Here is a 27,842-nt window from a genome sequence, read left to right on the forward strand (position 1 = left end):
AGCAGTCTTTTTGTTTGGATTGTTTAATAAATTGCACCCATTTCTTTGCCTTTCAAGAATGAACTTTCAGAGAGAAAACCAAATCAAGGTAATAGCCCATTTTTCCCTCGCCAGTCGGCCCCAAGTTTTTCAACGGCTTGTTTATATAAAGATTTTATGTATTCTGTTCATGAGATCCAATAAAATATGGTGAACCATCCTCTGTGCCAAAAAAAGTAATCCCCGACTGTTCAATTCCCTGTAATCCAGCTTCAATGAGGTTGATTTCCCTCCCTGATGCTGTTTCCCCTGTCGGAGTAGCCACATATGTTACGTAACACTACAGTGTGCATGCAGTGGTCATTCCTGGTCCTTTGATGATGGCTCACTTTGCAGAGTACAGAGCTTGCTGACGTTTAGTAGGCGGCTGTCAACAAGGGAAACTTCCATAGAGGAAAGAAATACTATATTTTCCTCTTACTCGTGATAAAATTAAAGCAAAAAAGGGCACCGATAATACCACCATTTTCCCTTCTTTTGTGTAATGTGTGTAAGCATTGTTCTTTTAATAACACCACAGGACTAGGACGCTGTTACACCAGCTACCATCGGTGTTAGTCTGAGCCAGCCAATCCACATGTTTTGTGTGGTATACATCAAAATCACACTGTACCTATCCACATTACATTCCCTATGGTTTTGAAAAAGAACAGCAACATTGGATACACAAAAGCTTAGCAGAGGCATTTTGCATTCTGACTCTGGATTAGTACTTGTAAGTGCAAATAACTTGTATTGAAATCACCGGTTCATCGGTTCACAACAATTCTTCAGGAATATTTATATTATAGTGCCATAAGCCACAACATTTCGGCCAGATCTCCTTCAATGATTTTTTATGTTTTCTTAATTTTAGGCATGAAAGAACAAAATCATGTAGTGAGATGACAATTTATGTTCTGCTTTGGTTGTATTTTTGTTTATTTTCAAATTGTTTTTGGGATGTTTGTAAATCGGAGCAACCATGATGTCACAATGTAGGCCTGAAATCCAGAACCTGTTTTGTGCTGACATTTCACTCCTCTTACCCCGTGTCATTGCCAAATAGTCTAGCCTTTCTGCAATCTCAACGTTCAATATGCAGCAGGATTTTGTGCATGATCCCTGATTGGTTGTTAAACATAACATAAATAATTTAATGACAATCACTGCACCAAATACACTAGTTTCAGTCTCCTAACTAGTCTTTCACCTCTGAAGACTAGATACTTCTATGCCAACTGTTTTTATCTCTGAACACTCAAAGCTTGTTTCTCCATGGGAACCATGGGGTATTAACAATGCTCGGTGGAGACTAGAGATCCTGACCGCCAATGTGTCTAGGCTGAGACATGCCATGTACTGTAGATATCACCACACTCACACCTGACCATTGTTACAGCCCCCATCTCATTTACATTTACATTTAAGTCATTTAGCAGACGCTCTTATCCAGAGCGACTTACAAATTGGTGCATTCACCTTATGACATCCAGTGGAACAGCCACTTTACAATAGTGCATCTAAATATTTTAAGGGGGAGGGGGTGAGAAGGATTACTTTATCCTATCCTAAGTATTCCTTAAAGAGGTGGGGTTTCAGGTGTCTCCGGAAGGTGGTGATTGACTCCGCTGTCCTGGCGTCGTGAGGAAGTTTGTTCCACCATTGGGGAGCCAGAGCAGCGAACAGTTTTGACTGGGCTGAGCGGGAACTGTACTTCCTCAGTGGTAGGGAGACGAGCAGGCCAGAGGTGGATGAACGCAGTGCCCTTATTTGGGTGTAGGGCCTGATCAGAGCCTGGAGGTACTGAGGTGCCGTTCCCCTCACAGCTCCGTAGGCAAGCACCATGGTCTTGTAGCGGATGCGAGCTTCAACTGGAAGCCAGTGGAGAGAGCGGAGGAGCGGGGTGACATGAGAGAACTTGGGAAGGTTGAACACTAGACGGGCTGCGGCGTTCTGGATGAGTTGTAGGGGTTTAATGGCACAGGCAGGGAGCCCAGCCAACAGCGAGTTGCAGTAATCCAGACGGGAGATGACAAGTGCCTGGATTAGGACCTGCGCCGCTTCCTGTGTGAGGCAAGGTCGTACTCTGCGGATGTTGTAGAGCATGAACCTACAGGAACGGGCCACCGCCTTGATGTTAGTTGAGAACGACAGGGTGTTGTCCAGGATCACGCCAAGGTTCTTAGCACTCTGGGAGGAGGACACAATGGAGTTGTCAACCGTGATGGCGAGATCATGGAACGGGCAGTCCTTCCCCGGGAGGAAGAGCAGCTCCGTCTTGCCGAAGTTCAGCTTGAGATGGTGATCCGTCATCCACACTGATATGTCTGCTAGACATGCAGAGATGCGATTCGCCACCTGGTCATCAGAAGGGGGAAAGGAGAAGATTAATTGTGTGTCGTCTGCATAGCAATGATAGGAGAGACCATGTGAGGTTATGACAGAGCCAAGTGACTTGGTGTATAGCGAGAATAGGAGAGGGCCTAGAACAGAGCCCTGGGGGACACCAGTGGTGAGAGCGCGTGGTGAGGAGACAGATTCTCGCCACGCCACCTGGTAGGAGCGACCTGTCAGGTAGGACGCAATCCAAGCATGGGCCGCGCCAGAGATGCCCAACTCGGAGAGGGTGGAGAGGAGGATCTGATGGTTCACAGTATCGAAGGCAGCCGATAGGTCTAGAAGGATGAGAGCAGAGGAGAGAGAGTTAGCTTTAGCGGTGCGGAGCGCCTCCGTGATACAGAGAAGAGCAGTCTCAGTTGAATGACTAGTCTTGAAACCTGACTGATTTGGATCAAGAAGGTCATTCTGAGAGAGATAGCGGGAGAGCTGACCAAGGACGGCACGTTCAAGAGTTTTGGAGAGAAAAGAAAGAAGGGATACTGGTCTGTAGTTGTTAACATCGGAGGGATCGAGTGTAGGTTTTTTCAGAAGGGGTGCAACTCTCGCTCTCTTGAAGACGGAAGGGACGTAGCCAGCGGTCAGGGATAAGTTGATGAGCGAGGTGAGGTAAGGGAGAAGGTCTCCGGAAATGGTCTGGAGAAGAGAGGAGGGGATAGGGTCGAGCGGGCAGGTTGTTGGGCGGCCGGCCGTCACAAGACGCGAGATTTCATCTGGAGAGAGAGGGGAGAAAGAGGTCAGAGCACAGGGTAGGGCAGTGTGAGCAGAACCAGCAGTGTCGTTTGACTTAGCAAACGAGGATCGGATGTCGTCGACCTTCTTTTCAAAATGGTTGACGAAGTCATCTGCAGAGAGGGAGGAGGGGGGTAGGGGGAGGAGGATTCAGGAGAGAGGAGAAGGTGGCAAAGAGCTTCCTAGGGTTAGAGGCAGATGCTTGAAATTTAGAGTGGTAGAAAGTGGTTTTAGCAGCAGAGACAGAGGAGGAAAATGTAGAGAGGAGGGAGCGAAAGGATGCCAGGTCCGCAGGGAGGCGAGTTTTCCTCCATTTCCGCTCGGCTGCCCGGAACCCTGTTCTGTGAGCTCGCAATGAGTCGTCAAGCCACGGAGCGGGAGGGGAGGACCGAGCCGGCCTGGAAGATAGGGGACATAGAGAGTCAAAGGATGCAGAAAGGGAGGAGAGGAGCGTTGAGGAGGCAGAATCAGGAGATAGGTTGGAGAAGGTTTGAGCAGAGGGAAGAGATGATAGGATGGAAGAGGAGAGAGTAGCGGGGGAGAGAGAGCGAAGGTTGGGACGGCGCGATACCATCCGAGTAGGGGCAGTGTGGGAAGTGTTGGATGAGAGCGAGAGGGAAAAGGATACAAGGTAGTGGTCGGAGACTTGGAGGGGAGTTGCAATGAGGTTAGTGGAAGAACAGCATCTAGTAAAGATGAGGTCGAGCGTATTGCCTGCCTTGTGAGTAGGGGGGGAAGGTGAGAGGGTGAGGTCAAAAGAGGAGAGGAGTGGAAAGAAGGAGGCAGAGAGGAATGAGTCAAAGGTAGATGTGGGGAGGTTAAAGTCGCCCAGAACTGTGAGAGGTGAGCCGTCCTCAGGAAAGGAGCTTATCAATGCATCAAGCTCATTGATGAACTCTCCGAGGGGACCTGGAGGGCGATAAATGATAAGGATGTTAAGCTTGAAAGGGCTGGTAACTGTGACAGCATGAAATTCAAAGGAGGCGATAGACAGATGGGTAAGGGGAGAAAGAGAGAATGACCACTTGGGAGAGATAAGGATCCCGATGCCACCACCCCGCTGACCAGAAGCTCTCGGGTGTGCGAGAACACGTGGGCGGACGAAGAGAGAGCAGTAGGAGTAGCAGTGTTATCTGTGGTGATCCATGTTTCTGTCAGTGCCAAGAAGTCGAGGGACTGGAGGGAGGCATAGGCTGAGATGAACTCTGCCTTGTTGGCCGCAGATCGGCAGTTCCAGAGGCTACCGGAGACCTGGAACTCCACGTGGGTCGTGCGCGCTGGGACCACCAGATTAGGGTGGCAGCGGCCACGCGGTGTGGAGCGTTTGTATGGTCTGTGCAGAGAGGAGAGAACAGGGATAGACAGACACATAGTTGACAGGCTACAGAAGAGGCTACGCTAATGCAAGGAGATTGGAATGACAAGTGGACTACACGTCTCGAATGTTCAGAAAGTTAAGCTTACGTAGCAAGAATCTTATTGACTAAAATGATTCAAATGATACAGTACTGCTGAAGTAGGCTAGCTGGCAGTGGCTGCGTTGTTGACTTTGTAGGCTAGCTGGCAGTGGCTGCGTTGTTGACACTACACTAATCAAGTCGTTTCGTTGAGTGTAATAGTTTCTACAGTGCTGCTATTCGGGGCTAGCTGGCTAGCTAGCAGTGTTGATTACGTTACGTTGCGTTAAAAGAACGACAATAGCTGGCTAGCTAACCTAGAAAATCGCTCTAGACTACACAATTATCTTTGATACACAGACGGCTATGTAGCTAGCTATGTAGCTAGCTACGATCAAACAAATCAAACCGTTGTGCTGTAAAGAAATGAAATGAAAAATGTGATACTACCTGTGGAGCGAAGCGGAATGCGACCGGGTTGTTGAGTGCGGAAGTTCTATTCAGTAGACGTTGGCTAGCTGTTGGCTAGCTAGCAGAGTCTCCTACGTTAAGGACGACAAATAGCTGGCTAGCTAACCTCGGTAAATTAAGATAATCACTCTAAGACTACACGCTCTAAACTACACAATTATCTTGGATACGAAGACAGCAAAGACAACTATGTAGTTAGCTAACACTACACTAATCAAGTCGTTCAGTTGAGTGTAATAGTTTCTACAGTGCTGCTATTCGGTAGACGGTGGACGTTTGCTAGCTGGCTAGCTGCTGGGCAGATAGCAGTGTAGACTACGTTAGGACGACGAAATACGAAGTTGCAATAGAAGTGCTGACTGTTTCACTTCAGTTGTCCTCTTTCTTTTCCTTTTTCTTCTGTCCTTCTTTTGTCCTTATTTTATCTTCCTTTCTTCTGTTAACTAGATATTTTTTGTTGTTATTCTTTGTAAGCTAGCTAGCTTCTTACAGGAGAGTTCCTAGCAACTGCTTAGCAACAAGTAAACAATTCTGCTAGCAATTCAACTAGCTAAGATAACTGTACAATTTTATGAAAAATAGTTAATTTTTCAAAAGCCCGTCTTTTTTGGTTTGTTCCTGGTTTTCTCTTCTATTGAGTCTTGCAGTTTTCTCTTGATTTTTTCGATGTACTTCACTCTAAAAAAACATTTAAATCTCAATATATACAGGAGCTCATTTTTCAGCAGCTGCTCAATTTAGAACTCCGGAACACATTCTCCCTTTATGGTCACAGCCCCCCACCTCTCTCTTTATTGTCACTAATTCTGTCATCAATTCAAGGAAAAGTCCCGTGCTTACTATTTAAACATTTAAACATGCTTTTTTTATGTCAAAAACTAAAAACAAGTATTCAAATGTCAAATGATAAAATACAACATCTCTAATTAAATAAACAATTCTAAAAAAAGAAGTGTACAAGGAAAGCCAAGAAAAAAATACTCCCAACCCCCTTCCAAAAAAAGAAGTAATGAAATAACAGCTCATAATGGTGCAATACACATTTATAATAAAAATGCACGATATTAAGACATTTCTCAAAAAACAATAAGGAGTAAAGAATAGTAAAAAGGGTAATGTTCTGTGTGTGGTGTGTGAAGATATATATATTTTTAAATAATGTATATATATATATATATATATATATATATATATATATATATTAGTTTGGATATACCTATTCATTCAAGGGTTTTTCTTTACCAAACTATGAAATAACACATATGGAATCATGTAGTGACCAAAAAAGTGTTTCCAAATTGGCCTACAGTTTCCAAATTGGCCTACAATCTAATTAGGAGCTATATTTTTCAATTTTGATTGTTGGATGCTTAGGAATATTAAAATTGTGATGTGAGTTCCACAACCAACAAGACAGGTCGGTTGAGGGATGAGCGGTGACGCTCATGAGGAGTGACGCAACCTGTCGGAAGACAATGCTATATTAGAAGATTGCCAAAAGGCCAGTCTGATGGCATGACAACGAGTGGCAAAGGGTGAAATGATAGCGGAAACAAATTGGTACCCAGGCTAGGCCTTTCTCGGCCAATTTGGAAACTGTAGAATGATTTCCCAAAGTCTTATCTGCTTCTATTCCATTATGCGCTGTATTTAAATGCATCATAATGGATGCATCTTAATACTTTTAATAAAATAACCAAACTATCGCAGGTGTTGGAGGTATAATGTGTCCACTCCCAAATCAACAACTGCATTTCATGGCCTAATAGCTGCTCTGTTTTATCCTCTAATCCCTACTAATAAAGCAAGGTTCAAAATATAGACATCAAAAGTGAGCTAGTAGATGTTTGACACAATGCATTTCCAAGAGAAAGCCAGTGCCATGATTCCACAGGATTTATGGGAGTTTTTTCAAGATGAGAGATGAGAGATGAGCGCATCAGCGGCATATCCAGACACCAAAAAGCTGAACAGATAAACATAATGTTGAGGAGGGTGGAATTGCATTGAATCAAATTATTAATTACCAATGATTTACCGCCCGTAAGGGCGGGTGCCACTAGTAACAATATACTTCACTATACTATACTTCACCTTACTTAGCAGATGGTTTTATCTAGAGGGACATACAGTACAGTAAATGCATACACATTTAGTATGTTTATGTGATTTGCGCTGGAGTGGACCCACAAGCTTGGCTTTGTTAGCGCCACATGCATACCCACTGATCCACACAGAACCACTGTGAATCAGTGGGCGCCCCAAGTGCTAATGGTGCTGGTTATGTTTCTGTACTCACTTGCCCTCTGAGCCGTAGCTGTTCATGCTGTCTTCAATGGACTCGTGGCTGGCTTGGCGTACAGTGCGGCTGGGCATCTCTACAGCCAGTCCCGTCTCAGTGCTCCTTTGGATCCCCTTTAGCCTTCTACCCTCAGCATCTACAATTCACACAGGGAATAGACATGTTTGGTAAACAGAGGTAACACTTCACTGGCTAACTCTAGAGGTCCCGTTGATCTCTAGAGAATTAAGTAATTCTGCATTCCATTTTTTGGCGCCCCGTAAATGGAATGATTTGCAGAGCTCTCTACACCTTGATACTCTGGTGCATCTAGGGCAGTTCAAGCTATTAATGAAGGACCTCATTGTTAAGGAATGTGTTTGTTTCTTAAAGGTCAACTGCCCCTTGGAACCAATCTCTCTGGTTTTAAACAGCCAATGTGGCATTGACATGAGTCAGAAACATTCATTATAGTGTAAAAATGTACTACAAAGTGTAAATAGGATTTTTTTGTTCATAAAGTCAGTCTCGTCCAAAACAGATTTTGGTAACTGACTTACCTGAGGGTTTGGTTTGGATTACAATTATGTCATCAATTTATGCTCCCTTTTGCCTATTAATATGTGGTGGCGCCGTGTTTTCTGGGAAAAGACTGTGAGATTTCGATTTGCATAGCCGCAGAGCTTTCCTTAGGAGGACCAATGGTTGAAATGGAGCAAACCCCGCCCACCCGGCTTGATTTGCAATGCACATATTGATTGGGAAATAGCTACTCTAGTGAAAATGGGCTTCCGTAAAGTTCAACAATCAGATGGCCAGGATATGGATTACATCCAACGCTAGATACAAGTTCTGCGGGCTGTCAACCGTCAAACTTGAGACTATACGTGGTGTTGTTGGTGACGCTCAGTTAGTTACGCATGTCTTGTGGGGTGTCTGAGCTGTGTGCTAGTAGTTTAACAGACACCTCGGTATATTCAGCATGTCAACACTTCTTACAAAAACAAGTAGCTATGAAGTCAATCTCTCCTCCACTTTGAGCCATGAGAGATTTACATGCACATTATTAATGTTAGCTCTCTGTGTACATTTAAGGGCCAGCCGTGCTGTCTTGTTCTGAGCCAATTGTAATTTTCCACAGTGACTCTTTGTGGCACCTGACCACACGACTGAACAGTAGTTCAGGTGTGACAAAACTAGGGCCTGTAGGACCTGCCTTGTTGATAGTGTTGTAAAAAGGCAGAGCAGCGCTACATTATGGACAAACTTCTCCCCATCTTAGCTACTGTATGTTTTGACTATGATAGTTTACAATCCAGGGTTACTCCAAGCAGTTTAGTCACCTCAACTTGCTCAAATGTAATATTATTTATTACAAGATTTGGTGTTGAGTCATCTGCATACATCGACACACTGGCTTTCCTCAAAGTTAGTGGCGTGTCATTAGTAAAGATTGAAATCAATTGTTTATTATGTTGGAGAGACTTCTATAAAGAACAACTTCTCTTTATCCACAATATAGCAGGGGGTGTAAAGCCATAACACATATGTTTTTCCAGCAGCAGACTATGAACGATAATGTCAAAACCCACACTGAAGTCGAACAAAACATCTCCCACTATATTTTTATCATAAATTTCTCTTAGCTAATCATCAGTAAGTGTAAGTGCTGTGCTTGTTGAACGTCTTTCCATATAAGCATGCTAAAAGTCTGTTGTCTGTTGTCTATTTTTAGTTGAATCCTGGAATTTAAACAACAGCTATTGATGACTTCCCAAATGCTATATAAGCCTAAATAGCAATATTGATGATATATGATTGATAAAGTATGGTTAAATTTAATTTGCTCTGTTAAATCTAACCTTTGGAATTACTTCGATAGCAATGGTAAATCTATTAAATGGAGATCTCTCAACAATCAATCTCAGGATTGCACATCAAATCAAATCAAATTTATTTGTCACATACACATGGTTAGCAGATGTTAATGCGAGTGTAGCGAATTGCTTGTGCTTCTAGTTCCGACAATGCAGTAATAACAAACAAGTAATCTAACTAACAAATCCAGAACTACTGTCTTATGCACAGTGTAAGGGGATAAGAATATGTACATAAAGATATATGAATGAGTGATGGTACAGAGCAGCATAGGCAAGGTACAGTAGATGGTATCGAGTATAGTATATACATATGAGATGAGTATGTAAACAAAGTGGCATAGTTAAAGTGGCTAGTGATACATGTATTACCTAAGGATGCAGTAGATGATATACAGTACAGTATATACATATTCATATGAGATGAATAATGTAGGGTATGTAAACATTATATTAGGTAGCATTGTTTAAAGTGGCTCGTGATATATTTTACATCATTTCCCATCAATTCCCATTATTAAAGTGGCTGGAGTTGAGTCAGTGTGTTGGCAGCGGCCACTCAGTGTTTGTGGTTGCTGTTTAACAGTCTGATGGCCTTGAGATAGAAGCTGTTTTTCAGTCTCTCGGTCCCAGCTTTGATGCACCTGTACTGACCTCGCCTTCTGGATGATAGCGGGGTGGACAGGCAGTGGCTCGGGTGGTTGTTGTCCTTGATGATCTTTATGGGCTTCCTGTAACATCGGGTGGTGTAGGTGTCCTGGAGGGCAGGTAGTTTGCCCCCGGTGATGCGTTGTGCAGACCTCACTACCCTCTGGAGAGCCTTACGGTTGTGGGCGGAGCAGTTGCCGTACCAGGCGGTGATACAGCCCGCCAGGATGCTCTCGGTTGTGCATCTGTAGAAGTTTGTGAGTGCTTTTGGTGACAAGCCGAATTTCTTCAGCCTCCTGAGGTTGAAGAGGCGCTGCTGCGCCTTCTTCACGATGCTGTCTGTGTGAGTGGACCAATTCAGTTTGTCTGTGATGTGTATGCTGAGGAACTTAAAACTTACTATCCTCTCCACTACTGTTCCATCGATGTGGATAGGGGGGTGTTCCCTCTGCTGTTTCCTGAAGTCCACAATCATCTCCTTAGTTTTGTTGACGTTGAGTGTGAGGTTATTTTCCTGACACCACACTCCGAGGGCCCTCACCTCCTCCCTGTAGGCCGTCTCGTCGTTGTTGGTAATCAAGCCTACCACTGTTGTGTCGTCCGCAAACTTGATGATTGAGTTGGAGGCGTGCGTGACCACGCAGTCGTGGGTGAACAGGGAGTACAGGAGAGGGCTCAGAACGCACCCTTGTGGGGCCCCAGTGTTGAGGATCAGCGGGGTGGAGATGTTGTTACCTACCCTCACCACCTGGGGGCGGCCCGTCAGGAAGTCCAGTACCCAGTTGCACAGGGCGGGGTCGAGACCCAGGGTCTCGAGCTTGATGACGAGCTTGGAGGGTACTATGGTGTTGAATGCCGAACTGTAGTCGATGAACAGCATTCTCACATAGGTATTCCTCTTGTCCAGATGGGTTAGGGCAGTGTGCAGTGTGGTTGAGATTGCATCGTCTGTGGACCTATTTGGGCGGTAAGCAAATTGGAGTGGGTCTAGGGTGTCAGGTAGGGTGGAGGTGATATGGTACTTGACTAGTCTCTCAAAGCACTTCATAATGACGGAAGTGAGTGCTACGGGGCGGTAGTCGTTTAGCTCAGTTACCTTAGCTTTCTTGGGAACAGGAACAATGGTGGCCCTCTTGGAGCATGTGGGAACAGCAGACTGGTATAGGGATTGATTGAATATGTCCGTAAACACACCAGCCAGCTGGTCTGCGCATGCTCTGAGGGCGCGGCTGGGGATGCCGTCTGGGCCTGCAGCCTTGCGAGGGTTAACACGTTTAAATGTTTTACTCACCTCGGCTGCAGTGAAGGAGAGGCCGCATGTTTTCGTTGCAGGCCGTGTCAGTGGCACTGTATTGTCCTCAAAGCGGGCAAAAAAGTTATTTAGTCTGCCTGGGAGCAAGACATCCTGGTCCTTGACTGGGCTGGTTTTCTTCCTGTAGTCCGTAATTGACTGTAGACCCTGCCACATACCTCTTGTGTCTGAGCCGTTGAATTGAGATTCTACTTAGTAATAGTCAGTTATAAATATGAAAGCTAAGCAGTGCTGGGCTTGGTTAAAACCCTGGATGGGAGACCAAGGGGATAGCTGTAGACAGATCAACTCTCCAGTAGAAGGTGCAGCCTTCTTGCTTATAGTGGATATTATGGATATTATGTTGAAGAGCTGTTGTTTCAAAGGTACAAATTCAACAAATTTTATACAAGGTTTGTTTATGTTTAAAATTGGTTACCATGATGACCTAATAGTGTGTTGGAAATTCCACCCTCAAAACAATAGTTAATATTTTAAAATCCAATGTCTTTTTCACGTAGATTCCACATCACAAGGTGTTGACAAATTACATTAAAACAACATAGATTTAACCAGTTTGTGCCTGTGTGGCAAGGGTCGATGGGTTGTGCCATTGCGTCATTTGAGGTTCATTATGTGCATCTGTCCGTTTCTCATATGATCTTGTTTATTATGTAAGGATTTAGCCTGCATCAAAGTGTCAATGTTACATTCAAATCTCCACCCAAACCTCCTTTTCCAAAACCTAAAACAAAACAATATTATACTAGGCTGTATCAATAATAGGATAATGTTTGCTCCACATACTAGCTCATGAATCACTTCCTTGATTTAGCCTCCAACTGCAAACACACTAGCAGCATTTAAAAACAGGGCTTTGATTTTTCGAAAGGCAGTATTTCTTAACTCAGAGGGAGAATTTTTCCAAATTGAGCTGTTGATGTACAGCAGTGCAAAACTTTAAATTTGGAAATCTACAGAATGCCAGAACTGTTGTACAACAAGTGCCAACCACACAGCCACATTATTTACAGTAACAATTCATAGTTATTCCTGTCCATCAACGCATAACAATGAATTAAGAGGAACCTTACCGGTTCATAATGTCAAGGTAATAATAAATTGGCTACCTTGTCCTTGTGCAAAGTACAAGGTTATAGAGACAAAGGTAGTTTTAGTTATAGAGACAAAGGTCGTTTTAGTTATAGAGACAAAAGTCGTTTTTTTCTATTTCTAATTCTCAGTAAATACAAGATGTTCACAGTAGTAGCCTCGCCTACCTAACATTTCTCATTCTAAGCAAGAGACACTTTTTGATAGAGTGCTCCAACAGGCTTGATAAAAAGTCTTTGACATCGTCAATCTATTACTAAGGACAGGAAAATGTCCCCTTTTTACAGCCTGGTGGAGCAGACAGAGTGCAGTATCAGTTGCAGGTCATCCTAGTCTATGTTAACTTTGTACTGTGCCATTGTCTCACAACCATGCAGTACAGTACTGAACATTATAGACACCTTACCCAAAGATACAGAGAATTGGTCCATAGTCTTCCGTGCAATAATCATACTATTGAGATTTGATCATTTGGTGCGTGTAAAATAACTGTGATATCTGTACTTGGCCCAGTCTTACATAGCAACTCCAGTAGGGGGTGTCAGGGATTAGGTTTTTAATATTGCTCAGATGTGACCCAGAACATTGCTATTTCCATGCTGTTCACTGGGAAATTAAACATAGGCATATTGGGGTTACTCAAAGACTGGTTTCAAATAATTGTGCATTGATACGCATCCTGTCTGCAGGTAACCGAATTCCACTCATTAAGAATGGGAATAAAATCATGTTCAGCATTCAAATCCTGAATCTTAGACACATTTCACATACTACCTGTACATGCTGTCTGAAACCATATCAACCCGAGTGTATTATATAAAAGCAATGAGCAGCATGCTGTCCTAACAACTTCTCTAAAGCTATGTCTGAAAAAGGACATTCTGCCACAACAAGTATGAAAAGGATGTTGTTGCTATGGGAAACCACACCAAAGACATTCTGGAAGTGTGTCCTGTGGCTTTGAAAATGTTTTAACCCTGTTAAAATTTTATAGAAGGATCATTATGTCTTACTTATACTCTCTTATGAGTGTAACACTGTAACACTATTTCACCTTTCCAGCAAGATCCAGCTGAACAATAGTGTTATGCACAGCAGGTAGGACTATAATGGTTCTTGCAAGGTTGAGACAGATGTACAGTACAAATGGTATAAGAATTCATATCCCATAGAAAGGGACAATAAAAATTCAATAAACACTGAATACAGAGACCTGTTCTGTTGCAAATAGTATAATAAATGACTTGCCATTAAAAATAGTGCTATAAACTGAAGGAAAATACACAGACTCATTGATTTCTCATCATAAAAAGCATTATTGGTACGATGTTATATGTGCTCTAGTCTATGAACATTAAATTATCTGGCAACAGCTCTGTTGGACAGTCCTGCAATCCGCATGTCAATTGCACACTCCCTTAAAAGTTTAAATATCTGTGGCATTGTGTTTTGTGACAAAACTGCACATATTAGAGTGGCCTTTTATGGTCCCCAGCACAAGGTGCACCTCTGTAGTGATCATGCTGTATAATCAGCTTCTTGATATGCCACACCTGTCAGGATGATGGATTATCTTGGCAAAGGAGAAATGCTCACTAACAGGAATATAAACAAATTTGTGCACAGAATTTGAGAGAAATTCCTGAGATCTTTTTCAGCTCATGAAACATGGGACTTTACATGTTGTGTTTATATTGTTGTTTAGTATAGCAGCAATATAACAAATTGATAATGTATACAGTATTTAAATACATTTCAATTCTCTGTAACAAATGTACACTAAAAAACAGACTCAGAAAGCAATGCATTTTCAGCTGATTACCTCATTTCAACATAGGTTTGTTTTCAAGCATCTGCTTTTTTTACATGAAAAGAGACTTTGTCTTTACTTAGAGGCCTCTAGGAAACCACCAATCTACAATCCTTGCATATGAAGACAAGAATCTGGACCGTATGACACACATACCTTCCCATCAATGTGAACCAGATTGATAACTTTGGTGTCCAGTCTAATGTAGCACATGTACAAGTAGGTCTCATTACAGAGGTCCCTAGTGTGGGGATATAAATGAAATAGAGCACATTGATTAAATTGGCTGAAATCATTTAGCATATAAATTTGAAACAGGGAAAGGGAAAGAAGGGGTATTTTTAAAACACCTGCTGATAATTTTGCTTATTAAATGGTTCACAAGATATCAGTAGCGGTACATGGGTAAAATCACTGCTGAAGCCAAGCCAAGCCTATGTTGTGATAATTGCGATTTTTGCTCTTTAACCCATTTGTTCATACGCCACCATGATATACAATAAGGTCAAGACAACAAAAAGACAACAGTCACACAGTTGCGGTTTTGTGTTTCATTACAAAACCGGAGAGCGAAGTCCACAAAGCAAATATCGCATGGTCAAGCAACTTAATGTTTTCGACAGTTTACTAAACAACTACTGATTTAGAACAACGGAGTTATTGCAAGTCAGCACAAAGTCCACTGCCACAGCTATTCCAGCACCATTTCAACATCATCAAATAAACATATATTTTTTATTTTACTAGGCAAGTCAGTTAAGAACAAATTCTTATTTTCAATGACAGCCTAGGAACAGTGGGTAGGGGCAGAACAACAGATTTTGTACCTTATCAGCTCAGGGATTTGAACTTGCAACCTTTCGGTTACTAGTCCAATGCTCTAACCACTAGGCTACCCTGTCGCACTAGGCTACCCTTCTTAATTTAATACAAATGAATCAAACTTAAAGATACTGAAAACTATTTAGTCCAATCAATGATCCTAAATATGGTGTGGCTGTCCATGGTACTGATTTGTGTGTGTGTGTGTGTGTGTGTGTGTGTGTGTGTGTGTGTGTGTGTGTGTGTGTGTGTGTGTGTGTGTGTGTGTGTGTGTGTGTGTGTGTGTGTGTGTGTGTGTGTGTGTGTGTGTGTGTGTGTGTGTGTGTGTGTGTGTGTGTGTGTGTGTGTGTGTGTGTGTGTGTGTGTGTGTGTGTGTGTGTGTGTGTGTGTGTGTGTGTGGACTACTTGTAGACTAGTTGAACGCCAATGCCATCCTCCTCACTTTCAGGTTGGCAAAACGGTCTATGGCTCTATCATAAAGTACACTTTTAGTTTTTGTTGTCATAGGCTACCTAGCTTAAATGCTTGCAAGCCTAACGTCGTCGCATGGGGAACAATGTACCAGCTAAGTTAGCTAGCTAGTTGACATGAGCCTAGGTAGGCTACATATTGAACATATCGTCTCAGGCCAGAGGCACAATATATGATTCAGGCACTTGTGAATTGAAGGAAAATTATCCAAACAGTCTTTTGTCTGCAATGTATTTTTCGTTATGTGTTAGATCCCAGTAAAACTAGCAGTCACTAATGAGGATCCTAATAAAAACATATATACATTATTTTATCATCTTTATTTTTTATTTGTAAAATATTTGGGGATATTTGGGGCTTTCCTTGGCATCCTTGAACACACGACACTACAAAACAGGCACAGGCCTTGTAAATGCCTGTGGTGTGAAAATCCCATTGATTGATGAAATACATTCTAGTTTTTTAAGTTCACGAAACTGAACATTGTATCTTCAAAAACTCATGCATCAGAAACAACATGTTTTATCACTATCTCTATCAACATCTGTATCTGCTTCTCCTCCAACAGAGAATGGCTTGTGAAATTGATATTTTCTAATGTTTTAATATAAGTAAATGTACCATTCCTATCACCATTCCTATCACCTGTTATCGATCCCAAACCCCAGTCGTCAATGCTCTTTTTAATTCTGATCATTGATTGGGCCATCATATAGCACTCCATTACTCACTCTTCCATTAATGAACCATTAAGCAGGTGATGGATTGGTGGTGCCTGTAACTCATCAATCCCTAATGATTTCAAGGAATGGTCTGCCAGAGATAAGGGTATTGCTGTAGACCACTCTGCCTCTGGGGTGTCTTCTGTGTTAGATGGTTTGATCAGATGACCCAGGTCATGAAGTTTGAAAGTCACTGAACAGAATATGCAATCCTACATCTGATGAAGGATATACACAGGGTTGCAGATGTCTCTGATGAAACAGACTCTGATCCTTTGTTTGGAACTCATCCATACACAATATTACAATTTCGCAACCTGTGCAACTCTATTTTGTTGTAACTTGTCTGACTTGATATAGTCATTCTGGTCGATGGCATCTAAATCAAATACCATGAGTAATAACATCCCATAATACACTAGAAATGAAGCTTGACATTGATGTGGAGGATACAGATGTCCTAATAACAATGCTGCAGTACGGCCAATGGGTTTGGGATGGGCTCATTGTGTTAAGCCCTAAGTAGTCCCATTTTGCAAAGCCGATAAGAGCATGTTATGTAAATGCCTAAAACAAAACAAGCAGCCATCCTAATAGACGACCAAGAGAAACATATGATTTAGGTCTGTCACACAGTCCTGGGCCACATTCAGTAGGCTAACATGGAACATTGCAGATAGAAATGTCATGAATAGGGCCAACATGATTCCTCATTCTACATGTAAGAGAGGCATGTTTGTTCTACATCATATATTTATATCTGAATGTTCCACAGCTCCTGTTATAAGCTAGCTCCAGATGGGGAGGTGTAGCTGTAGCACACATTTGCTTAAAGGTCAGATCAGTGCTTGTTCTGTACAGACATTGCTTTCATAGAACACATGTTTGTGCATATCCACAGCATTGTATTAGCTGGAACAAAGCAAGCAAGGAAAGGAGGAGGATGTGGAGGGGTTGATGCAAGCAAGCTGCATGAATGGGTTTCACATGGCTAACAAGAGAACATCAATAGATTGCTAACAGGGTTACTTCATCTCATCTATCTCATGTTTGTGTAAATCAAATATGGATTTGCCATTTTTAGAGGATTGCTCTAGGATGAAATCTCATACATAGTGACAGATTATATAAATCGTGGAAGGATTATACACTTGATAAAGCCTAAAAAAGTCACATTACCACTGAGTAACTTCAGATACACATCTTTTTTCATTCAAAATCCATTAGGGGCTAAGGGATGTTTACCCCCTACACACACATGACAACTTGACAACATTAATTCCTCATTGTTTAATACAATGCAGACTGCAAGTGCATAGGTATGGGAACTACATTTCTCGAGGCCATGTCTATTTCACTCTCTTATCATTCTCTCTATTTTTCTCTCTCTCTCAGTCTCAATAATATTTTGAGAGGCAGCATCAAACCAGGCTTGACAGTGAGGGAGTGGTAACAAGCATAGGAAGTTCTGAGATTTTTTTCAATAGATCCCAGTTCCTCTCCTGGATGCGCTAGAAAACAGGCTCGGCATATAGATCCTCAGTAGTGTGTCAATACGAGTGGTAAACACAAACATTTGATGTAAAGGATGATACTTTAAATACATTGGGAGAAGGTTGTGCGGTGGGTTGGATCTGAATACACATTTCTTACATGTAGTCCATTATGGGACCCTATGAACACAGCTGAGACACTGACCTTGGGGAAGGTAATAGATACTTGACCTTTGAGGCATTGGTTGAGCTGAGGACCCAATAGAGAGATTATTCATTCATGCCATGAGGCTATGAAGTGAACATGGAGATAACTGTAAACTGACCCAGAAAAGACCATGCATTTCTGAATCTGGATGACAGTACTTCTAGGTCTCAGGATGGCAGTAGTGATGCACTTAGCGATCCACCACACTTTGGCCTCATCTAGCAGCAACCCCAACAGTCAGATGAAACCCGACTGTGTGATTTGAGTCAAGTGCACCAGGGCATGAACTCACAACCTTTCGCACCGTAACATAACATGCCCAAGAAGCACCATCAATCTCACTGACCACGAAAAGCCAAGGCATTTCTGTTACCGTAACAGTAATTCTAGGTGTCATGAAGGCAATAGTGATGCACTTAGCCATCTGCTGCATAACCAGAGGCGCCTGAGCAATGGAGCCAATGGAGCAGCTGCACTTCCACTTTCAAAATAAGGGTGCAAATGTATTGTTTTGCAGATGATCATATTCCATTGGGAAATCTGTCTTTTTTTAAATATTTGTAATGTTTTGTAATGTAATGTAATGTAATGTAATGTAATACTATAGATATGACAATTTTATATATGATTTATATATGATTTGTAATGTAATGTAATACTATAGATATGACAATTTTATATATGATATAAAAATGAACAGATTCCATTTTTCACCCACTCCCCCAATGGACTCAAGATTAATGGTTTTGAGCACTGGAAAGTTTTGCTTCCCTCCTGTGTGCCACTGTTTTAGTTTAGTTAGAAAGGGGTGGCAGGTAGCCTAGTGGTTAGAACGTTGAGCCAGTAACCAAAAGGTTGCTAGGCCGAATCCCCGAGATGACAAGGTAAAAATCTGCCGTTCTGCCCATGAACAAGGCATTTAACCCACTGTTTCTAGGCCGTCATTGTAAATAAGAATTTGTTCTTAACTGACTTGCCTGGTTAAAAAAAAAAGCTCTAGTTGCACCACTGGTGTTTAAAATGAAAAGGCACCTGCAAAATAAAATGGTTTATACATTTTTTTGTGCTGTTGTTAAATTTTTACTGATGGTGTTGGTCCAAAGGTGCTGTTACATAATTTGAGCTGCGTGCACCACCAGCAAATTCATTGTATCGTTTCACTCTGCCTGTTAGAACCATGATGAGCATGGGCATGTCTGATTAGGCTTCACTGTAGTGCAAACTCTGACTCTGAGTAGTCATCCTTCAGCCTACCAAAGGTTGCACCTGAGCAGAAAACTGCCTGTCCGGTAGCTCGCAGGCTGTCAATGTGTAACTCGCAAGTAGATAGTGACATTAGGCCTAATATTACATAATTAAATCAGATAAATAATTTTCCTCCCAAGTTGTTTACAGGCATTTAACAGCATTCTGCCTTTTTGACATCTACTAATGATTATTTTAATGATTTTCATGATTATGATGTTTCTTCAGCATTTGTTGACAGATATGTAGCCTACTCACGGTGGTTATTGTTCAAGAGGCCACTATTAAAGAGAATGACAATTTAACAATAATTGGAAAATAATTGATAGTAGCCTTGTCCTGCAGGGACTGTTCAAACCAGATTGTTCTCTCATCTTAAAAAGGCAAGATTCTCAATGTGGGCTACAGTAGAATGGTTTTTGTAAAAACAATGTGTGGTTTTAAGAACCAAAATGCAATTAAGTTATGAATGTTCTTTGCTTTTAGTCATCAAATTTGGCCTACACAATAACAAAATATGCAAGCTGTATATGATTAGCTTGCGAAAACATGTTTTAGTATGAAGTAGCTTTTATGAAAGAAAAGGTTGGAGAACCCAGCTCTAGCCCAAACTGTTCAAATATGACCCATATTACCGGAGCAACATTTTATTATTTCTATTGCAGATTCAGGGCCGCAAGTTATGGATATTTATATAGTATATGTTTGCAATATTTTATGTGAACATCATCAATTACCTAATTTAAATGCAAAACTCCAGTTTGCATTTTCAAGTTGACAATTCTTTTTCAATGCCCTCACGTGTTATACTGCCTTATTTAGAAAGAAAATTGTTAAAAGATCTATCACAGTCACATTTGTAATTGTACTGCATTATTGTGACTGCATTATTTGTGACAAAAAAAGATGACAACTTAATGTACAATTTCAAAAAAAAAAATCTGAACCTACCATGTACAACATTCTAATTCAAATCCATTTTGGGTAAAACAATATTATTCCTCCCATTTTGCCATGGCAAATTCTCTCCATAATAGTGATCATAAATGTTGACACTGTAAATTACCTAAATTTTATGATATGGAAATGTGAAGTACACATCTCGACTCACAGGTTTTTGGCTTGTTTGTATGACATCAAATCAGTATTTACTATAATTCTCAATGTCTCATCTTTCAAAATACATGGAGTCCTCTTAATTTACGGCATTTCCCTCACTCAGACAATAAAAATTTGCAGAAAATTGCTGAAATAGCGGGAGGGATGGGGGCAACTTATTGTCATGTTCAAGTTCAGAATGGCTGTCAATCAAAACCCATACAGTGTTGTGAATCGCTGAGCCAGAGCTCTTAACCATGACTAGGTAACTGGGAATATGGCTGAATACAAACACTGTAGTTATTCCCTCCGTAAGGCAATCAAACAGGCAAAACGTCAGTACAGAGACAAAGTGGAGTCGCAATTCAATGGCTCAGACACAAGGATCTACAGACAATCACGGACTACAAAGGGAAAACCAGCCGTGTCGCGGACACCGATGTCTTGCTTGCGGACAAGCTAAACACCTTCTTTTACCCGCTTTGACAGTAACACAGTGCCAACAATGTGGCCCGCTACCAAGAACTGTGGGCTTTCCTTCTCTGTGGCCGACATTTAAGCGTGTTAACCCTTGCAAAGTTGTCAGCCCAGACGGAATCCCTTGCAGCATCCTCAGAGCATGCACAGAGCACCTGGCTGGAGTGTTTACGGACAAATTCAATCTCTACCTATCCCAGTCTGCTTTCCACGCTTCAAAATGTCCACCATTGTTCCTGTACCCAAGAAAGCAAAGATAACTGATCTAAATTACTATTGCCCCATAGCACTCACTTCGGTCATCATGAAGTGCATTGAGAGGCTTAGTTAACCTCTTCAACCTATGGGGGCGCTATGTCATTATTGGATAAAAAAAACCTGCCCGTTTTAAGCGCAATATTTTGTCACGAAAAGATGCTTGACTATGCATATAATTTCAGCTTTGGAAAGAAAACACTCTAACGTTTCCAAAACTGCAAAGATATTATCTGTGAGTGCCCCAGAACTGATGCTACAGGCGAAACCAAGATGAAACTTCAAACAGGAAATGAGCAGGATTTTTGACGCTCTGTTTTTCATTGTCTCCTTATATGGCTGTGAAAGCGCCACGAATTAGCCTGCCCTTTCTATCGTTTCTTCAAGTTGTCTGCAGCATTGTGACGTATTTGTAGGCATATCATTGAAAGATTGGCCATAAGAGACTACATTTACCAGGGGTCCGCCCGGTGTCCTTTGTTGAAATTGTTGCGTAATCTCCAAGCTGCTCGCATTCATCCATGTGATTGAGACAGAGAGGAGACTTCCAGAAATGATATATCATGAAGAGATATGTGAAAAACACCTTGAGGATTGATTCTAAACAACGTTTACCATGTTTCAGTCGATATTATGGAGTTAATGTGGAAGAAAGTTTGGCGTTTGGATGAATGAATTTTCTTTTTTTTTGGTAGCCAAACATGACGCAGAAAACGGCCCGATTTCTCCTGCACAAATAATCTTTCAGGAAAAACTGAACATTTGCTATCTAACTGAGTCTCCTCATTGAAAACATCCGAAGTTCTTCAAAGGTAAATGATTTTATTTGAATGGTTTTCTGGTTTTTGTGAAAATGTTGCCTGCTGAATGCTAACGCTAAATGCTATGCTAACGCTAAATGCTGTTACACAAATGCTTGTTTTGCTATGGTTGAGAAGCATATTTTTGAAAATCTGAGATGACAGTGTTGTTAACAAAAGGCTAAGCTTGAGAGCTAGCATATTTATTTCATTTAATTTGCGATTAATTTGCGATTTTCATGAATAGTTAACGTTGCGTTATGGTAATGAGCTTGAGGCTGGATGGCTCGACGCAAGAAGTTAAGGTTCATATCACCTCTTTCATATCACCTCTACCTTACCTGACACCCTAGACCCATTTCAATTTGCATACTGCCCCAATAGATCCACAGACGATGCAATCGCCATCGCACTGCATACTGCCTTATCCCATCTGGACAAGAGGAATACCTACAGTATGCAAGAATGCTGTGCATTGACTATAGCTCAGCATTCAAGACCATAGTACCCTCCAAGTGCATCATTAATCTCAGGCCTTGGGTCTTAATCAGCCCTGTACAACTGGGTCCTGGACTTCCGGATGGGCCGCCCCCAGGTGATGAAGGTAGGAAACAACACCTCCACTTCGCTGATTCTCAACACAGGGACTCAACAAGGGTGCGTGCTCAACCCCCTCCTGTACTCCCTGTTCACCCATGACTGCGTGGCCACACACGCCTCCAACTCAGTCATCAAGTTTGCAGACAACACAACAGCAGCAGGCCTGATTACCAACAATGACGAGACAGCCTATAGGGAGGAGGTGAGGGCCCTGGGAGAGTGGTGCCAGGAAAATAACATCTCACTCAATGTCAACTAAACAAAGAAGCTGATCATGGACTTCAGGAAACAGCAGAGGGAACACGCCCCTGTCCACATCGACAGGACAGCAGTGGAGAAGGTGAAAAGCTTCAAGTTCCTCGGCGTACACATCACTGACGATCTGAAATGATCCACCCACACAGACAGTGTGGTGATGAAGTCGCAACAGCGCCTCTTCAACCTCAGGAGGCTGAAGAAATTTGGCTTGGCCCCTAAAACCCTCACAAACCTTTACAGATGCACAATTGAGAGCATCCTGTTGGGCATCCAGTCTGCCAAACGTGTCACCAGAGGCAAACTACCTGCCCTCCAGGACACCTACAGCACCCGATGTCACTGGAAGGCCAAAAAGATCAAGGACATCAACCACCCGAGCCACGGCCTGTTCACCCATTATATTCCAGAAGGCGAGGTCAGTACAGGTGCATCAAAGCTGGGACCAAGAGACTGAAAAACAGCTTCCATCTCAAGGCTATCAGATTGTTAAATAGCCATTACTAACCGGCTTCCACCTGGTTACGCAACCGTGCACCTTAGAGGCTGCTGACCTATATACTTGGAATCACTGGCCACTTTAATAATGGAACACTAGTCACTTTAATAATAACTTTAATAACATACTGCTCTGCTCATCTCATATGTATATACTGTATTCTATTCTACTGTATTTTAGTCAATGTTACTCTGACATTGCTCAATCTAATATTTATATATTTCTTAAATACATTATTTTACTTTTAGATTTGTGTGTATTGTTGTGAATTGTTAGATACTACTGCGCTGTTGGAGCTAGGAACACAAGCATTTCTCTACACCCGCAATAACATCTGCTAAATCTGTGTATGTGACCAATCAAATTGTATTTTATTTGATGTATAGCATGTTACTGTACAGCCTCTATATTCCAATTTAGGCATTTATCAGTGCCCAAATCTGCCATTTTCAACCCGTATACTAGAACAAGTCTAATGGGTTAAGAAAAACAGTGTAGAAAAAACATTTAAAATGCAAAAATAGTCTGGGTGCACCACCAAGAGTTTTCACCCCCACTTTCAGACAGTCAGGCGCCCATGTGCAAAACAAGATGTTAATAATGTTAGTGTTGTTACTGCTATACTACACAGATATAAGAACAACTTAGTGCAAAGTGTTAGAGTATATGTAAATAAAGCTTACTGAATGCATAAAGGGCAAACAGTTAATAACACTATCATTAGATTGTTAAGTGATTATTTCATTTTTAAGCCCACCCTTAAGGAAATCAACTCTACCGACACAGAAAAACAATGCAATGCAAAATATCACAGGAATCGGTAGATATAATGTACAGTATGGATGTCATAAGGTGAATGCACCAATTTGTAAGTCGCTCTGGATAAGAGCGTCTGCTAAATGACTTAAATGTAAATGTAATGTTCTTCAATGGATTGCCTCTTTTCACCACTGACTAGACCTACTTTTCTGCAAATAAACTTCCTCCATGTTCTAGCACTGTCTAAAACATAGACCTGACTGATTGAACAACATAAAATGTTCAGTTTCCTCTGGATATAACTGATGTGTAATTATTAGCTTTGCCATTACCTGCAAATGTATAGATCACCACAACCAAAACAAATGGTTTCATTTTTTCATCAATGTGTGTTTCTATATTGTGCCCAATTTCTCCTCTTAGAAATTGATTTATGGTAGGTATTAGTAGGAGGGTGCCCTGGGGTTATTTCCCTAATTAGTCCAATGTTGTTGGTTTTTGCTGTTGTTTCATCCAATGTTCTGTTAGAAACGTCACAGTGTTCTTCAACTCCTGTTTAAGGTTCATTTGTAGATATTTAGAGTTGCTGTTTTACTTTTCTGTCAAACCAAATTTGACAGATTTGGTGGAATTAGAAGCATCCCTCATCCATATGAAATGGCTTATAGTACTGCAGCTATATGACAGTATCAAATATTATGAAACAGGATTCTTTCCATGACCATTTCATTTCCTCCGTCACTCTGCTTTTATTTGTTCCCCATTTTCCTCACTTTTGGCATTAAAATGCTGCTCGTAACAATTGGGCCCCAGATATATTCCCAAATACAGTATATTCATATTTATTCACTTCTTCCCCAGGCTGAGACATGGTGACAGGGGTCAGCGATGGTTTTCAAGCTGTAATCAAGGCTGAGTGCCAGTACATGTCTCAACAGGCAATAATCCTCCTCTTTGGCTCCCAGCACCACTAGGTTCGCTACGCTATAGCCACAGCAATGCATTCTGCCAGCATTAGCTTCCCAGTAGCATCACTACCATATGCTCACCTGCTGCATTCTATTCCGGTGATTCTTACAGTACACACAAGAAAATTACCATGATGAAAAGTCTATGTCTGCTGTCTGACAAGATTAAGTCTAATGAGATGCGAGTTATGGAAAGCGGATGAGATCCTGAAACAGAGAAACATTTAATACATGTAGGCTACATACGTAGATCAGTGACCATGGGTTTTAGCTATACATGCAAGGATTCAATCATGTAATAAAACGTCTGCCATTTAATCGAGTGTAATGACATACTAGCATGGAAGGGCTGATGATGAAATCCCAGAGATTTCTATCTGTGAAAAATCTGTGACAACGGGCTGCTGTGTGTGACTCTTCTGACTGTACGTAGAGCTAGAGCTTGATGGGGAGGTGCAGTCTGATGTGCTGTTCCTGTTGGCGGTGAGGTTTAGCTGGGGAGATGTGATGTCTGGCCTGGTAGCACTTTGTCTCACATGCAGATCCCCACAGGCTGACAGTCAGAGAGGGGAGAGGATATGGAGACATATACAGATACTGTATACCTGTACAATGCCTTCAGAAAGAATTTACACTCCTTGACATATTTGGTTGTGTCTTTAAAATGGAATAAATTAAGATTTTGTGTCATCACAACATCAATGCGGAAATATGTTCGATTTTTTTTTTAATGTACAGTATATAAAAGGAAAAGCTGAAATGTATTTAACCCCTTTGTTATGGCAAGCCTAAATACATTCAGGAGTAAAAATGTGCTTAACAAGTCACATAATAAGTTGTGTGGACTCAATCTCAATAATAGTGTTTAACATGATTTTTGAATTCATCTCTGTATCCCACACATACAATGTAAGGTCCGTCAGTCAAGCAATGAATTTCAAACACAGATTCAACCTCAAAGACCACAGAGGTTTTTAAATTCCTCGTAAAGAAAAAAAATAGCAATTTAATAAATGTTGAATCCAGGCTGTAATAGAACAAAATGTCGAAAAAGTCAAGGGGTAGGAATATTTTCTGAAGGCACTGCATACAGTGAAAGAGAGGGGGAGATAGAGACATAAAACTGAGGAGATAATGGAGATTGAGATATACAATGAAAGCGAATGGGAGAGAAGGAGATGGAGACAGTGAAAGGGAGGGGGAGATGGAGAGAGTGAAAGAGGGGGAGATGGAGTCATGAAAGAGAGCGGGAGATGGAGACAGTGAAAAAGAGGGGGAGACGGAGACAGAACACACAGTAAAAGAGAGGGGAAGATGGAGACATACACAGTGAAAAGAGAGGAGGAGAGATGAGATAAAACAGCGACAGTAGTGATCTCACAATCAATTCTCCTCACCTTCACACATTTGGCTGTCAATGTGCACCAGGGAGAGTCCAAATCAGCCTAAATATAATGACAGCGATAGATTGAATGAGAAGTGAAATGATGAGGGCGTATTTGTGGCTCGACTCAACAGAGGAGAAATTAACCTGTAATCAGTGGGTGTTGAACTTGAGAAGTGTAGTTTGTCAAATCACAAAGGAATTAGCATTTCAATTGCCATTCAGACACAGAACTACTACTCTCTTTTCCAAGCGTCCATCTGATTACAGTAGTTAAAGTAGCCAACTTTTGTGTGTGTGTTGGCAGCAGTAATGGGAAAAGTTGTGCTTATGCATCCAGCCATTTATAATGAGATTGGTGTGGATAAATAATTTCTCAGTCAGAGAGAGACTGAATTGCTTTGTGCTCAAAGCTCCACATTAAAATGGCAGTTCTAATATTTGCAATGCATCAAGTTGGGTGACACCTATAATATTAATTTTGGAGTTGTTAACAGTCACCCATCAGCCATTTGCAAATGTATTACACATTTACATCGTGGCAACATTTGATCAGAAGCTATGTTCACTATACATCAAAAGATCTGCACAGATGGTTTATTAGACATGCAAACCACCACTAAACCATAAGACTCACAAATACACTTGAATTGAGTTCAAGAGAGGGATACCAACATGCATAACCATGCTCCTCTCACAAACTTTCACAACCTTGTCTACCAACCTGTCACAACAATTATGAGCTACTACGAGAAGCCCACGAGCAGTGAAGATGGAAATGATGGAAGTAGTGAATGAGGAGGCCCGTGGAGGCTGCTGCTAGCACCTTTAGGCTGCTTACCGACATCGTCCTCATCAAAAGAGTTCATACAGGGGAAGTAGATGGCCAGAGCCTCGAAGGAGGCCGACAGGCTGATCCGACTCTGCGAGCGCTCCATGTAGAGCCCAGGTGTTGGCGCTGGCTCAGCCGGCTTGGCCATCCTCGCCTGGGCATTCTTCACGCGGAGCACGGCACGCGGCGTCTTGACAGACTTTCACAGACCCACCAGAAGAGAGAAAAATCCCCAAATCCCCTCTTTCTCTCCCCAAATGTCACTCTCTCTCTGCACTGGAAGGCCACCGTATATCCGGCCGTAAAGATAGGCTTCTCTCCAAAGTTGATAGGTTTCCACAACTTTTGTATGGTCAGACTGGGGTGTCCTGGTGTGTTGTGGGAGTGTCTGCTTCGAGTGTAGTCGCTGAGGAGAGGAGCAATGCTGTCCTAGAATGAGAAAATATAATAATTCTGGGGAGAATTGAATGGAAAAACAGACTCTCAGTTCAGTGGAGTCTGTTGTTTTGTTGAAGAGAAGGTATATTCCTACGTAGCATGCTCTATTGATGTAGCTTCACCCAGGGTAGGGTTCTCCTGTGCACTGCAATGGCGTCGGTGTCTGTCTGGTTGCTCTTGGTGATAAAGATCGGCGGAGAGAGGCATTTACGATTTCAACAGCTTGTGCTTGACTCAGTTCATTCACTGGTAAGTCCTTTGTGGAGAAAGAGAGGGGAGGAGAGATAGCAGGCTGTTGCTGGGATTTTGTGGATCAGCCAATAGGAAAGCCGATGTGGGAAACTGGGTGTGGTTTAGTGCTGTCAGCAGAACTCCCCCAGCACAATGGGGCTGGCAAGTTTATTACATCCCCTATCCATCTTTCGCTCTCACTGGCTCTCTTTTTTTCTCTCGCTCTCTGCATCTGTTTTTCTCTCTC

At 41.9% G+C, this 27,842-nt stretch overlaps 1 protein-coding gene across 2 annotated transcripts in view; it reads right to left on the reverse strand.

Moving 5' to 3' along the window:
• rims4 (regulating synaptic membrane exocytosis 4) overlaps positions 1-27,598 on the reverse strand; it is a 57,571-nt gene extending 29,973 nt beyond the window's left edge. Inside the window, exons 1-2 of one of the 2 annotated variants that reach the window (XM_046318329.1) lie at positions 26,936-27,598; positions 7,318-7,456 (exon numbers count right to left, since the gene is read on the reverse strand). In XM_046318329.1, coding sequence (XP_046174285.1) covers positions 7,318-7,456; positions 26,936-27,074 — 278 coding nt within the window. In that variant the 5' untranslated portion in view covers positions 27,075-27,598. Of the gene's footprint in view, positions 1-7,317; positions 7,457-26,920 lie in introns of both variants that reach the window. The other variant, XM_046318328.1, reaches the window with a different exon arrangement.
• Between the last annotated feature and the right edge of the window lie 244 nt (positions 27,599-27,842).

The sequence above is a fragment of the Oncorhynchus gorbuscha genome, linkage group LG21 (genome assembly GCF_021184085.1).
Source record: "Oncorhynchus gorbuscha isolate QuinsamMale2020 ecotype Even-year linkage group LG21, OgorEven_v1.0, whole genome shotgun sequence".
NCBI lineage: Eukaryota > Metazoa > Chordata > Actinopteri > Salmoniformes > Salmonidae > Oncorhynchus > Oncorhynchus gorbuscha.